The sequence below is a fragment of the Engystomops pustulosus genome, chromosome 5 (assembly GCF_040894005.1).
Source record: "Engystomops pustulosus chromosome 5, aEngPut4.maternal, whole genome shotgun sequence".
Taxonomy (NCBI): domain Eukaryota; kingdom Metazoa; phylum Chordata; class Amphibia; order Anura; family Leptodactylidae; genus Engystomops; species Engystomops pustulosus.
This window is the reverse complement of record NC_092415.1, coordinates 108,547,369-108,562,078: the sequence shown is the minus strand read 5'-3', so window position 1 is coordinate 108,562,078 and position 14,710 is coordinate 108,547,369. Positions and strand designations below refer to the sequence as shown.

Here is a 14,710-nt window from a genome sequence, read left to right as displayed (position 1 = left end):
ATGTTCCACAGGAATGGCGCATAGCAAATGTGGTACCAATATACAAAAAAGGATCAAATAGCGATCCTGGAAACTACAGACCCGTGAGTCTAACTGCTGTGGTGGGGAAAATATTTGAGGGGTTTATTAGAGATGCTATCCTGGAGTATCTCACTGTGCACAACCTTATAACCCAGTGTCAGCATGGGTTTACGAGAGATCGGTCCTGTCAGATTAATCTGTTTCGACGAGGAGGTTAGTTCAAGACTGGATCTGGGGGACGCTGTGGATGTTGTATACCTGGACTTTTCAAAGGCATTTGACACTGTGTCTGTGCCACATAAAAGGTTGGTATATAAAATGAGACTGCTGGGAATAGGAGAAAATCTGTGTATTTGGGCAAGTAATTGGCTTAGTGATAGAAAACAGAGGGTGGTCATTAATGGCACATTCTCAGATTGGGTTGATGTTACTAGTGGAGTGCCACAGGGGTCAGTATTGGGGCCACTTCTTTTTAATATTTTTATTAATGACCTTGTAGTGGGTTTACACAGTCAAGTTTCAATATTTGCAGATGATACTAAGCTGTGTAAAGTAATAAATACTGAGGTCGATAGTTTAGCATTACAGAGGGATTTGTGGAAGCTTGAGGGATGGGCAGAGAAATGGTTGATGAGGTTTAATGTAGATAAATGTAAAGTTATGCACTTGGGCCATGGAAACAAAAAGTATAATTATGTTCTAAACGGTCAATTACTTAGTAAAACTGAAGCTGAACAGGACTTGGGGGTATTGGTGGATGGTAAACTTAATTTTAGTGACCAGAGCCAGGCGGCTGCTGCTAAAGCAAATAAAATTATGGGATGTATCAAGAGAAGAATAGATTCTCATGATAAAGACATAGTTTTGCCCTTATACAAATCCCTGGTCAGACCACACATGGAATATTGTGTACAGTTTTGGGCACCAGTGTATAAAAAGGATATAGTAGAGCTGGAACAGGTGCAGAAGAGAGCAACCAGGATTATTAGGGGAATGGGGGAACTAGAATACACTGACATATTACAAAATTTGGGATTATTCAGTTTAGAAAAAAGACGACTGAGGGGAGACCTCATTACAATGTACAAATACCTGAACGGACAGTACAAGGATCTCTCCAAAGATCTTTTTATACCTCGGCCTGTGACCAGGACAAGGGGGCATCCTCTACGCCTACAGGAGAGGCGATTCTACCATAACCATAGACAAAGGTTCTTTACTGTAAGAGCAGTGAGACTGTGGAACTCTCTGCCGCAGGAGGTTGTTATGGAAGACTCTATGTACATGTTCAAGAGAGGCCTGGATGACTTTCTGGAGAGAAAAAATATCACGGGTTATGGGGATAAAACATTTATTTAATTCTTAAAGGTTGGACTTGATGGACTTGCGTCTCCTTCCAGCCTTATATACTATGATTCTATGAAGTAAACTACTAGATGCTGAAGAGTAAAACTAGACCGTTTTAAACTATTCCAAAATTATGCCGTGCCAGATTTATCAAAGTGTCTGATACTAGATAACACTGTAGTCCAACTGTGCACTAGTCGACTTTGCAAGACTTTTGATAAATCCGGCCAATCTTCACCAATACCATTAGAGCAGATTTATCAAAAGTGTCTGATTGTGGATAATAAATCTTGTGTATACATGCATATAATTTTTTTTAGATGTGTTCTAGGGAAAGGATTGCAGCATATTGTAAATTGGTGCCCAACAACTGCAGAAGTTAAAGGCATGTGTCAGCTAATACCTGCTGCGTATGGAAAGAGCTCAGCTCACATTCCCTCACCTTGCAGCTCCTACGGCATAGTGGTAAAGTTTTTTTTTGTGCAAAACACAACAAAATTCTGTAGAAAACAGTTAAATCTGCCCAATTGCCTTCAAAGATTACATTTGTAATAAAAAATACGTATCCTGAAGCTGCGTTCATATATTGCATTTACATTGCGTTTTCACAATTTAAACATAATGTTTACATAAAATGTATGAACAATGCTTCAGGATTTACCAAGATAGATCAGTAGACATATTTTATTTGTTATCCTAATCACAATTACAGACAAACACAATTTAATAAAACTAAAAACACAAGTTACTGTAAGTGTATTTTATTGAGTACACTGAATAAGCATCCACGGTCCTGTGAGAAGCATTACGTGTATCACCGCCCCTAATCCCGCCCCCTCATGAATAATCCATTTAATAACCTATCAATCCCCTTTGCAACTGCAAGAAAACACTTGTTTGATTGCTGCTCAAATGAGATTTAGTCAAAACTGAGGACATGCTACAGCATTTTGATAGGGTTATACTATTTATTTTGGGCAACAATCAAAATCTTGGTATGTGCACAATATAAAATACACTGTACCTTAGTAATGTGTCCCACCTCTGAATAGATGGATACAACACCAGTGATTTAAAAAATGTGACGGTTAGAGGAGGGCAGACAAAACACTATGTCCCTCCTTGCATTCATTTGGCAGACATCACAAACAAGGGAGAGAAGACTGGAGTGAGAGGCATGTAAGCTCTGCCTAAAGCTAGCTCACACGGTCACTAAAATCATCCAGTAGGGTGGGAGAAGTTAAAGAATTTAATAATTTGCAGTTTGTCATTAATATGCATAGAGTTGGCACTGGAAGTGTTTGATCAGCAGACAGCAAGGGGAGAGAGGACAAACAGCACATGCTGGTAAGAAGAGCTGTTGTAGTAATATTGTGCTGACAGACAAGGAGGTAACCCAATAGGAAAGGAGTGCGATGTGGTGAGAAAAGTTACTATTATATTCAGAATTGCTGTGCTAGACTTCCTTTATTGTCTTTGCTACAATGCAAAAGCCAAGAGGGAGAGAGGACCTGAGTGAAGTTGCCCCCCCCCCCCCACCTTGTTCTAATCAAACAAAGTTGGTGTCAAACGTCCGTGCTACGTTTGCGCAGCAAAAATTTTCGTTTGTGCCGCTATAGTTTTTAAGATATTGATAGTTTCCAGAGGTCATCAGAGGTCAACCAGCCCCCCTTCCCCCACAAACCAAACCAAACCAAACTGGGGCCGAACAATTCTGCTATGTTTGTGCAGCTCAAATTTTCATTTGTGCTGCTTTTGTTTTGAATATATGAACAAAAACTTAAAAGGTCAAAAGTTCAAGCAGCCCCACCACATTAACCGAATCGAACAAAACAGGTGTCAAACGTTAGTGCTACATTTGTGCAACAAAAATTTACGTTTGTGCCGCTATCATTTTTAATATATTAATACTTTTTTCCAGAGGTCATCAGAGTTAATTTCTTCCAAAGTACAATGTGTTTGCTAGCTCCCCCTGGTGATCAAACCAGGGAAGTGCCACTAGGTTTGTTTTTTACCAGTTCATCCTAAACACCTTTATCCTATGTAAACACCTGAACATACCTTAAAAATGATAGCGGCACAAGCGAAAATTTTTGCTGCACAAACGTAGCACTAATGTTTGACACCAGTTTTGTTTGTTTCGGTTAATGTGGGGGGACTGCTTGAACTTTTGACCTTTCATTTTTTGTTCATTTATTCAAAACAAAAGCAGCACAAATTTGAGCAGCACAAACCAGCACAAACGTAGCAGAATTGTTCGGCATCAGTTTGGTTTGGTCAATGTGTGTGTGGGGGGGGGGGGTTGGTTGACCTCTGATGACCTCTGGAAACTTTCATTTATATGTTAAAAACGATAGCAGCACAAACGAAAATTTCTGCTGCACAAACCAGCACAAACATATGACAGCATACGTTGTTTGTTTTGAAGAAGGTGGGGGGCCAACTTCACTCAGGTGGAGAGAGGAGCTCCCAAAGCATTCTGTGCAAGTTTTCATGGTCTCCACTGGCAGGATGTAAGCAGTTTGGGTAGGGATTGTAGAAGCTGGTAAATAACTCATATATTGAAAGAGAACCTGTCACCCGGCACTAGGAGCTGCTTACTAAAGCAACTAGCAGACACTGCCGCCCTGAACACAAGCTCGTTCTGGCGTATTCATGAGGGTGCGGTCCAAGGTGCTGCCTCTTCCCGGGACCGCCCCGCCCACTCCGTAGGCCGGCGGTGACTGCTGAGCGCCATTCGGCAGTCACCGACCCTAATCCCCATGAATACTTCAGACTGCTTCCAGCACGGTCTGGTGTTTCTAGTGTACAACGCGGCGTGTCTGCTAGTGTTATTGGAGGTTTCCAGTAACACTAGCAGTGTAACACTGCTCTGTTTGTTGTAGCACTAGGAGCTGCAGCCATTTTTACAGGTGACAGGCCCTCTTAAAAGGAAATCTACCATTTGATTTGATGCATTAATGAACCAAACATACCTTGAGAATGCTGTAGCTACACTGATGCAGGATCATATCTTGGTTAATCCCTGAGTTGAGTGGTTTTGCTGAAAAAACAAATTATGACATTCAGGACCTTGGGAAAGCTGGATTGCATGATTGCACAAGTTACACAGAGCTTGTATTACACTTAAGGGCACCTACCACCACAAATCTACCTATAAAGGTAGATTGGGTGGTAGGTGGATCAATGGGACGTGAGGATAGCCCTTTTAAGGGCTAATCCTCACGTCCCTGCACTTTTTTAATAACTTTAATTTGGTATTTATTCAAATTTACTTATGCGGCTACCGGGGCGTGGAGTAGCCGCATATGAGATTACACGAGGCGGCTACTCCACGCCCCGGTAGCCATTTTACCCCTCCTACTCACCCATCTTCGGCGCGCAGCTCCGCGTAGCTGCGCGCCCTCGTCCGGCGATCCTGCCGTCTGCGCATGCGCAGAAGAGCAGGCCCGCGCCTGTTTCGGAGTTGTGACCGCGCAGGCGCGGGCCTGCTCTTCTGCGCATGCGTAGCTGCGCGCCGAAGATGGGTGAGTAGGAGGAGTAAAGTGGCTACCGGGGCGTGGAGTAGCCGCCTCGTGTAATCTCATATGCGGCTACTCCACGCCCCGGTAGCCGCATAAGTAAATTTGAATAAATACCAAATTAAAGTTATTAAAAAAGTGCAGGGACGTGAGGATTAGCCCTTAAAAGGGCTATCCTCACGTCCCATTGATCCACCTACCACCCAATCTACCTTTATAGGTAGATTTGTGGTGGTAGGTTCCCTTTAGGACTTAGTGTAGACAGGACTAATCAACCTGAGGTGGATCACTCATACACAGCAGCTGGGGGATGGTGCAGTAATTGATTATTCTGCCTTCAGGCACAACCCAGGGATTACATCATCCTGCATAGTAGTGCATAACTAATGTGCTAGGAGAAGCTCTGAGCCTAGCCACAGAAGCAAGACAGCTCCATTATCATAATTTTATCATTTCTTTATCAGTAAAACCACTCAGCACAGGAATTCACCATGATATGATCCTGTATCAGTGTAGCTACAGCAATCTCAAGGTTTGTTTGCTTCATAATGCATCAAATCAAATGGTAGGTTTCCTTCAACCCCTTCCTGCACCCCGACATAATTTTAGGTCATAGAATGCGGGTAGTTCCCACACCTTGACGCAGGGCCGGCGCTATGGGTAGGCAAAGGGGGCAATTGCCCAGGGCCCCCTGAGAATCTCTTCTTTCAAATGAATCTTGAATTTTGTTTCTAGGTGCCAGGGATCCAGAGATATTCAGGTTTAAAGTGAGAATATCAGGTGTCATTTTTATATATAAAAAATCACTCCCAACGGCAGTTTAACAGTTAATATCTCCGTTTTCCTAACACTTAGAAACACAAATTTAGATTCATATAAAAGAGGAGACTGTCTTCTTTCATGGGAAAAAATAAGTGGGGTTCTATGTGTCACAGAGCCAGAGATACAGCCCCCGGAAGTGTGTGTGTCCCCCACCAGATTCTAAGCCATCAGGCTACAGGGAGAATTTGCTGCACACAGGAGCTGCTGCACCTCACGGATACTGGAAATATTCACTTTATATGTTACTACATTTTGAGAAGGGATAATATCAACTAATATTTCACGCTTTCTCTCTTATTGCCTTTTATTTTGTGATAGTTTTTTATATTGGTAAAATTGACTGATACGATGAACATTCGATCCTCTTCGCCTAATGTGACTACACCGCGACTAGAACATGTCCATAAAGTTATATGTAACACCAAAAACACACACGTGTCCTGGAATAAAGTTTTTATTTCCCATCATCCCCCATTATTTACACCTATGTTATGACATTCTCACTCTCATTCTTATGAACCGCGGAGGGTTCTGTTATTAATAATACATCTAAATGTGACTTTATTATCTCATTAGCTTGGTTTATGAATATATAGTTATTTATTTGGGTTACCATTATGTAGGGGAACATACAATGATACATCTGTGTGACGCTCAGTACAAATTTTCTGCAGTTCCCTTTGCTGCATATTTTGGTGAATATACACATGTGGTGTCTGTATGGTCTCCTCACATCTTACTGGTTTAGGAAAGTATATTTTCTTTATATAAGTATCTGGATTTGTACATATTTTAGCGGAAATTTTGAATGTTAATTGCCAAATGCATCGCCTGGTTGTCTGCTTTCAAAATTCTATAGGTTTTATGGCCCCTTTACTTTTTATTCTGTTTTATTGCTATATTTTGCAGGTTGTGACTGTCTTAAAATTTCAAGCTGAAAAGCAGACATCTAGTTATTACAGTTTTAGTGATATTATGTGGATTTATTGATGTGAACATATAAATATGAGGCATTTGTGAACTGTACACATGTCCATCTATTACATGTAGGAGATGTGAAGGTAAATATTTTCTGTTTGGAACTAATTTTTTGCCATCAAAGTCAAATTTTAAGTATTTTTTATAAAATGTTTCAGTTTGAATCAAAATTGCATGAAGGCGCCTCTGTCTATAAACTTTTTAATGCAATTTTGAAAATGGGGCAAGTGTCTGCTTTCAGAAAATATTGGTCCCTGTCCCCAATGGTCCTCACAGTCTAATCAACCTACCAGTAATTTTTTGGATTGTGGGAGGAAACCGGAGGGAAGCCATGCAGACACAGAGAAAACATACAAACTCTTTGCAGATGTTGACCAGTGCTGCAAGGCTGTAGTGCTAATCACTGAGCCACCATGCTGCCCATCAATCTCCCTATCATCTATCTCCTATAAAATTCTCCAAAATTACAGTTTATTTAACCATATTAAAGGGAGCCTCTTGCTGACTGTGACTGGTCATAAAATAGTTTTATTTTGGGGCCCCACTTTTAGTTTTGCCCAGGGCCCCACTTTGTCTAGAACTGGCCCTGCCTTGACGCCCGGGATCAGAAGCAGGGCTTGTGCGGTAGCTGGGATCCTGCAGTAACAGCTGGGATTGTGATCCCGCCTGTTTAACCCTCTAGGCTTACAGCACGATCAAACAGTGCAGCTGTCAGCCTTTGCAGAATGCATAGGATGTCTATGTAATATGTTGCAATACATTAGTATTGCAGCATTTTACAATGAACAAGTGATTAAATGATCACTTGTTCATGTCCCAACGGACAAAATAAAAAACAATTAAAAAAAAAAAATTATTAAAAAAAACAATAAAACTCCTCTGAAGTCCCATGCAATAATTAAATAAAACATAAAAAAGTGAAAATCACCCCAAAAACACAACATATTAGGTATAACAATGTCCTTAACACCCTGTACAATAAAATAAAATTGTTGCTGAACCCGTACGGTGAACGCCGTAAAAACAAAACGCCAAAAAAATGACATTTTCACATCTGACCTCATAAAAAGTGCTTAAAAAGTGGTAAAAAAGTAACATTTACCCCGACATTATACCAAGAAAAAAGTACAGCTTGTCCCGCAAAAAATAAGCTCTAAAACAGCTTTGTCAACAAAAAAATATAAATGTTATGCCCATTGTTACATGGTGATGCAAAAACAAGCAAATATATATATATATATATATATATATATATATATATATATATATATATTATACACACATACATATATATACACTCACCGGCCACTTTATTAGGTACACCATGCTAGTAACGGGTTGGACCCCCTTTTGCCTTCAGAACTGCCTCAATTCTTCGTGGCATAGATTCAACAAGGTGCTGGAAGCATTCCTCAGAGATTTTGGTCCATATTGACATGATGGCATCACACAGTTGCCGCAGATTTGTCGGCTGCACATCCATGATGCGAATCTCCCGTTCCACCACATCCCAAAGATGCTCTATTGGATTGAGATCTGGTGACTGTGGAGGCCATTTGAGTACAGTGAACTCATTGTCATGTTCAAGAAACCAGTCTGAGATGATTCCAGCTTTATGACATGGCGCATTATCCTGCTGAAAGTAGCCATCAGATGTTGGGTACATTGTGGTCATAAAGGGATGGACATGGTCAGCAACAATACTCAGGTAGGCTGTGGCGTTACAACGATGCTCAATTGGTACCAAGGGGCCCAAAGAGTGCCAAGAAAATATTCCCCACACCATGACACCACCACCACCAGCCTGAACCGTTGATACAAGGCAGGATGGATCCATGCTTTCATGTTGTTGACGCCAAATTCTGACCCTACCATCCGAATGTCGCAGCAGAAATCGAGACTCATCAGACCAGGCAACGTTTTTCCAATCTTCTACTGTCCAATTTCGATGAGCTTGTGCAAATTGTAGCCTCAGTTTCCTGTTCTTAGCTGAAAGGAGTGGCACCCGGTGTGGTCTTCTGCTGCTGTAGCCCATCTGCCTCAAAGTTCGACGTTCTGTGCGTTCAGAGATGAGTCACTGTTGCCTTTCTATCAGCTCGAACCAGTCTGCCCATTCTCCTCTGACCTCTGGCATCAAGGCATTTCCGCCCACAGAACTGCCGCTCACTGGATGTTTTTTCTTTTTCGGACCATTCTCTGTAAACCCTAGAGATGGTTGTGTGTGAAAATCCCAGTAGATCAGCAGTTTCTGAAATACTCAGACCAGCCCTTCTGGCACCAGCAACCATGCCACGTTCAAAGGCACTCAAATCACCTTTCTTCCCCATACTGATGCTCGGTTTGAACTGCAGGAGATTGTCTTGACCATGTCTACATGTCTAAATGCACTGAGTTGCCGCCATGTGATTGGCTGATTAGAAATTAAGTGTTAACGAGCAGTTGGACAGGTGTACCTAATAAAGTGGCCGGTGAGTGTGATATATAATATATGGGGTATCGCCGTAATTGTGATGACCCATAGAATAAAGATAACACATTTTTATGGTACAGTGAACAAAAAAAACCATGAACAAGAATGAAGGATTTTTTTCTTCCACCACCAAGAAAGAGTTAATAAAACTCATAAAGCTGATTATTAGCTATTAAACCCACTGGAAAAGATGTACCGGAAAAGCTCTCTAAATAAGGGTTTTGGCGATTTTCATAAAAATTAGAAAAGTTGTACCCACAATTCTGAGCCTCCTAAAAAAGAGAGAGGATGCAAAATAGGCCCATGCCGGGAAATGTTATAAAGTTACTTGGGTGCTATGACTATCTGCCTGAAAAAGCAGAAAATTTTGAACTTTGAAAATGAATAATTTTTAAAATTTTGTCCAAATTTCATTTTTTTCATAACTAAACACAAAACATATCATTTTTTTTTTATTATTTTGAAGTACAATGTGTGACGAGAAAACAATCTTAAAATGCCCTGGATATTAACGTGTTACAAAGTAATAACCTCCTATAATGACACAGGGCGAATTTTAAAAATCAGGCCCGGTCCTAAGGCCCTAAAATGGCTTAGACACAAAAGGGTTAATAAAAAAATATTCTCAACACGTGTGCTAGAGCATGAAGAAGTTATTTCTTTGGTGAAGGTCCGAATTCTCACTTGGCTTTTCAAAATCACAATCTTTTTCAACAATTCTTTAGTTGTCTTAAGTCCTATTGTATCCATCCAATTTCAGCTCCAGGTCATGGAATGCATTCTACTGTAAAATATTTGGAATTCATTGTTCCCTAAATAAGAACATAATATCTCTGAATCAAATCAAGACACGCAAAAAGTATTGTGTAGTTCTTTAAAACATAACTGCAAAGTTACTTAACAAAAATAGTTTTAGCATAGCTGGAGAGAGCCTTCCAACGATACCTGTATAATGCTTCTGGCTTATTCCCATCCTGAGATATATGGCTAGTATTACAACTAAAGGTTAGTGTCCTTTAACCCCTTACCGCCGAAGCCACTTTTCACCTTCCTGACAAGGCCCATTTTTTCAAATCTGGCCTGTGTCACTATAAATGGTTATAACTTCGGAACACTTTAACATATCCAAGTGATTCTGAAATTGTTTTCTCGTGACCCTTTGTACTGCATGCTAGTTGAAAAATGTTGGTGGTATGTTTTGCGTTTATTTATGAAAAAAAAAAGATATTTGGTAAAAAATTTTGAAATTCAAAAATGTTCTACTTTTTTCACACAAAGTCATAACAGCAAAAATACTTGCTAACTAACATTAACAGAATGTCTGGTTTATGTGGAGATGGTTTTTTACGCATCCTCTCTTATTTGTAAGATGTTATGGGGCTTTGAACTTTAGGTGCAATTTTTCACATTTTCTTAAAAAAAAAACACAAAATCATGCTATTGAGGGACCTGCTCAGGTTTCAAGTCACTTTAAGAGGCCTAAATAAAAGTAAAACCTCATAAATTACTCCATCATAGATGTAAAACTACTTTCATGAAGTTTGTTAACCCTTTAATTGTTTTACAGGGGATAAAACAAAACAAACAAAATTGTGTGCAACAGTGAATGTGTTTGTCAAAAAATGTATAAATTCTCAGTGGATAAAATACCAAAATCGCTCCACAAAATTTCATACCCAATTGCTCCTGAGTATGTGGTGGTAACCTGCTTGATGGGCACGCAACAGGGCATTGAAGGGAAGCTGCGCCATTCGGAGCAGATTATGCATTGTCCCTTGTTTAGTCGATTTGGACAAATAAGGGCTCATTTTTAGCGACATTAGACATATTTGTATTAGCGACATATTTGTATGTTTTGGGGGTTGTATACCCTACACTAAAAATACTATATTATCGTTGTTCTATAGATCACTACGATTACAGTGATACCTCATTTATATAGTGTTTTTAAATATATTTTTACTTAAAAAAAACTAATATCCAAAAAGAAAATGTAATTTGTTTTCGTATCGCTATCTTTTCGGAGACATAACTTTAATATTTTTTGGTTGACAGAGCTGGTTTAGGGCTTATTTTCAGCGCAACAGCGACACCTAGTGGACATCAGGCCTTAGTGAATCCCGGCAGAACACGAATCAGCGTCGGAGAACGGGCCGCTGGATCGCGAATGGACCGGTAAGTAAATCTGCCCCATTATATTTATTCTATGGATCAGTTTTACTGAAGAAAAACTAACATAGAGAAAATCTAATTTATTTTCGTATCGCCATTTTTTCGGAGACATAACTTTAATATTTTTTGGTTGACGGAGCTGGTTTAGCGCTTATTATTTGTCACTTTTTGTAACATTTTTGTGAAGGGATTTTATGAAACATTTACATTTTTGGCAAATTTTTCGGGTTTTGTTTTTATGGCCTTCACCGAGCGGGTCCAATAATGTTACTCATTTATTGTACAGATCTTACGGACACAGCAATACCAAAAATGTGGGGGTTTTTTTGGCGATTTAGTGTTTTTTTTTTTAACTTTATGAGATGTGTTTAGGGGACTTTTACTTTATTTTATTCTTTTTATTACAAAAACTTTAATTAAAATAATTTTTTTTTTTTCATATAACAGATGTTTTACACTGTGTTATGTAACACACTGAGCATGCACGACCCGGTCCCAGAAGAAGACCGCGCAGCTCCGGGGCACCGGCAGACCCCAGGGCTGCCATCAGAGCAACGGACCCCTCCCCCGGTAAGCGCCGCGGAGAGAGAGGGGGCACCAAATCAGTTGAGATGCCCCATACATGTAAGGGGTTAACGCCTGCAATTGGAGGAATATCCAATCGTGGGTGTCGGCTATAATAAACAGTTGACACTCACAGATTCTGAACGGATTCGGCGCCTTCCCACATGCCATTTTCATTGCATTTTTAAACGCATCCAAAATGAAAGTGGGAGGTGGGTCTGTTATAATTTGGGTCCAGCAGCACTCCATACCCACTAGCAGAGGTTACGTTACAGCCTCACCATGCATCATAGACCCATGACCGGGCACCATTACCCCCAAACAGCAACAGTTTGGTTTGGGCAGTGGTGTTTTTTGGCAGCGTCAGTCTCACCGTCTGGCCTTGGGGGTGGTTGATAGCATCAGTCTGGGGAGGGGCTGGCGATGTGAGCCAGTTCGGCTTGGGTGGTGAGGGGGGGGGGCGCTGGTTGGCAGCGTCAGCCAGTCTGGTATGAGGGTGGGGGGGTTGTTTGGCAGTTGGGGGGGGGGCGCTGGTTAACGTTGTCAGACACAGTTGGTCTAGGGTGTTTGGCGACATCGGCCATACTATGGTCTGGGAAAGAGGCGCCAGCCATTGTCTAAGGGGGTGGGGGGCAGGGCAGAGTCAGCCATAATAGTCTGTAGGAGACGGTTAAAAACGTTGTATAACCTTTGTTTACCGATTTACTTTGATTACTGATGTAATATTACTATTACTGCCTTAATTTGCCATTTCAGCACAGAAGATGCTGACAGATAATTTTCTTTTATAAATAACGTCTATTAACCCCTTAACGACCTGGCCCTTTTTTGTTTTTACATTTCTATTTTTCACTCCCCACCTTCAAAAATCTAGACCTTTTTTTATTTTTACACATAAAGTGCTCTGTGACAGCTTGTTTTCTGTGTAACAAATTGTACTTCATAATGATAGTATTTAATATTCCATGCCATGTACTGGGAGACGGGAAAAATTCCAAATGCAACGAAAATGGTGAAAAAACGCATTTGTGCCGTTTTCTTGTGGGCTTGGATTTTATGGCTTTCACTGTGAGCCCCAAATGACATGTCTACTTTATTCTTTGGGTCGGTACAATCACGGGGATAACAAATTTGTATAGGTTTTATAATGTTTTCATACATTTACAAAAATCAAAACCTCCTGTACAATTTTTTTATTTTTATTTTGCCATCTTCTGGCAGTAATAACTTTTTACGATGTACAGAGGTGTGGGTCACGTCCTGTGGCCTCCTGTCCTATTGCCTCCTTTCCTCCAGCTTCCTCATTCTGTGGCACAGCCACCTCCTGTCCTTCACCTCCTCCAGCCCCCCAGCCTGCTTCAGTATCCTCCTGTCCCCCCGGCCTCCCCGTCCTGTGGCCCCCTGGCCTCCCCGTCCTGTGGCCCCCTGGCCTCCCCGTCCTGTGGCGTCCTGTGGCCCCCTGGCCTCCCCGTCCTGTGGCCCCCTGGCCTCCCCGTCCTGTGGCCCCCTGGCCTCCCCGTCCTGTGGCCCCCTGGCCTCCCCGTCCTGTGGCCCCCTGGCCTCCCCGTCCTCCGGCCCCCCCTTCCTCCCCGTCCTGTGGCCCCCCCGTCCTCTGGCCTCCCCGTCCTCCGGCCTCCCCGTCCTGTGGCCCACTGTCCTCCCCGTCCTGTGGCCTCCTGTCCTCCGGCCTCCCCGTCCTGTGGCCTCCTTTCCTCCGGCCTCCCCGTCCTGTGGCCTCCTTTCCTCCAGCTTCCTCATTCTGTGGCCCAGCCACCTCCTGTCCTTCACCTCCTCCAGCATCCCCCTCCTGTCCCCCAGCCTGCTTCAGTATCCTCCTGTCCCCCAGGCTCCTTCTCCAGCCTCCTCCTCCTGTCCCCCAGCATCCTCCTGTCCACCTGCCTTCTTCAGCATCATCCCGTCTTCCAGCCTCCTCATCCTGTGGCCTCCTGTCCTCCACTTTCCTCATTCTGTGGCCCAGCCTCCTCCTCCTGTCCCCCAGCCTCCTCCTCCTCCTGTCCCCCAGCCTCCACCAGCATCTTCCTCCTGTCCTCTAGCCTCCTCCTGTCCTCCAGCCTCCTCCTCCTGTCCTGTGGCCCCCTGTCCTCCTCCTGTCCTGTGGCCCCCTGTCCTCCGGCCTCCTCCTGTCCTGTGGCCCCGTCCTCCTGCCTCCTCCTGTCCTGTGGCCCCCTGTCCTCCTCCTGTCCTGTTGCCCCCAGTCCTCCTCCTGTCCTGTGGCCCCCAGTCCTCCTCCTGTCCTGTGGCCCCCTGGCCTCCTCGTCCTGTGGCCCCCCGGCCTCCTCGTCCTGTCCCCCAGCCTTCCCAAACATCCACCAGCCCTTCAGCCTCCTCTTCCTTTGCCCCAGCATACTTCTCCAGTGCCAAGCATCCTCCAGCTCTTCAGTCTCCTCCTCCTGTCCCCAGCCTCCCCCTCCTAATTTTTTCAGAAAAACCACTCAGCACAGGGATTAAACAAGATATGATTCTGCATCAGTGTAGCCACAGCATTCATAAGGTATGTTTAGTTCATAATGCATGAAAACAAATGGTACGTTTCATTTAAAGATCTTGTGAAGTCCAGACCAGGTGCGGCTCTACTGTCCTGTACTCAGATGCTGGGCACAAAGTGTGTCATCTGCAGGCATGGGCGTCGCTAGGTCAAATGATCCGGGATGTGTGCCCCGGATATTGTGCCCTAAGCCCCGAATCTACTCTGACAGCAGGACGCTGGTCCGAAAGCTCCCCGCTCCACTACAGAGGCTGCTGTATACAGCGATGCCGGGAGCTCAGTGGGAGATGACGTCCCCACATCGCATCT

General features: G+C 42.9%; 1 protein-coding gene across 11 annotated transcripts in view; it reads right to left on the bottom strand.

Moving 5' to 3' along the window:
* MSANTD3 (Myb/SANT DNA binding domain containing 3) overlaps window positions 1-14,710 on the bottom strand; it is a 105,216-nt gene that overhangs the window by 84,420 nt on the left and 6,086 nt on the right. For 7 of the 11 annotated variants that reach the window (XM_072152878.1, XM_072152861.1, XM_072152869.1 and 4 more), the window contains exon 2: window positions 4,344-4,411. The exons of the other annotated variants lie outside the window; for them this stretch is intronic. In XM_072152878.1, coding sequence (XP_072008979.1) covers window positions 4,344-4,411 — 68 coding nt within the window. The remainder of the gene's footprint in view (window positions 1-4,343; window positions 4,412-14,710) is intronic. 11 annotated transcript variants of the gene reach the window in all.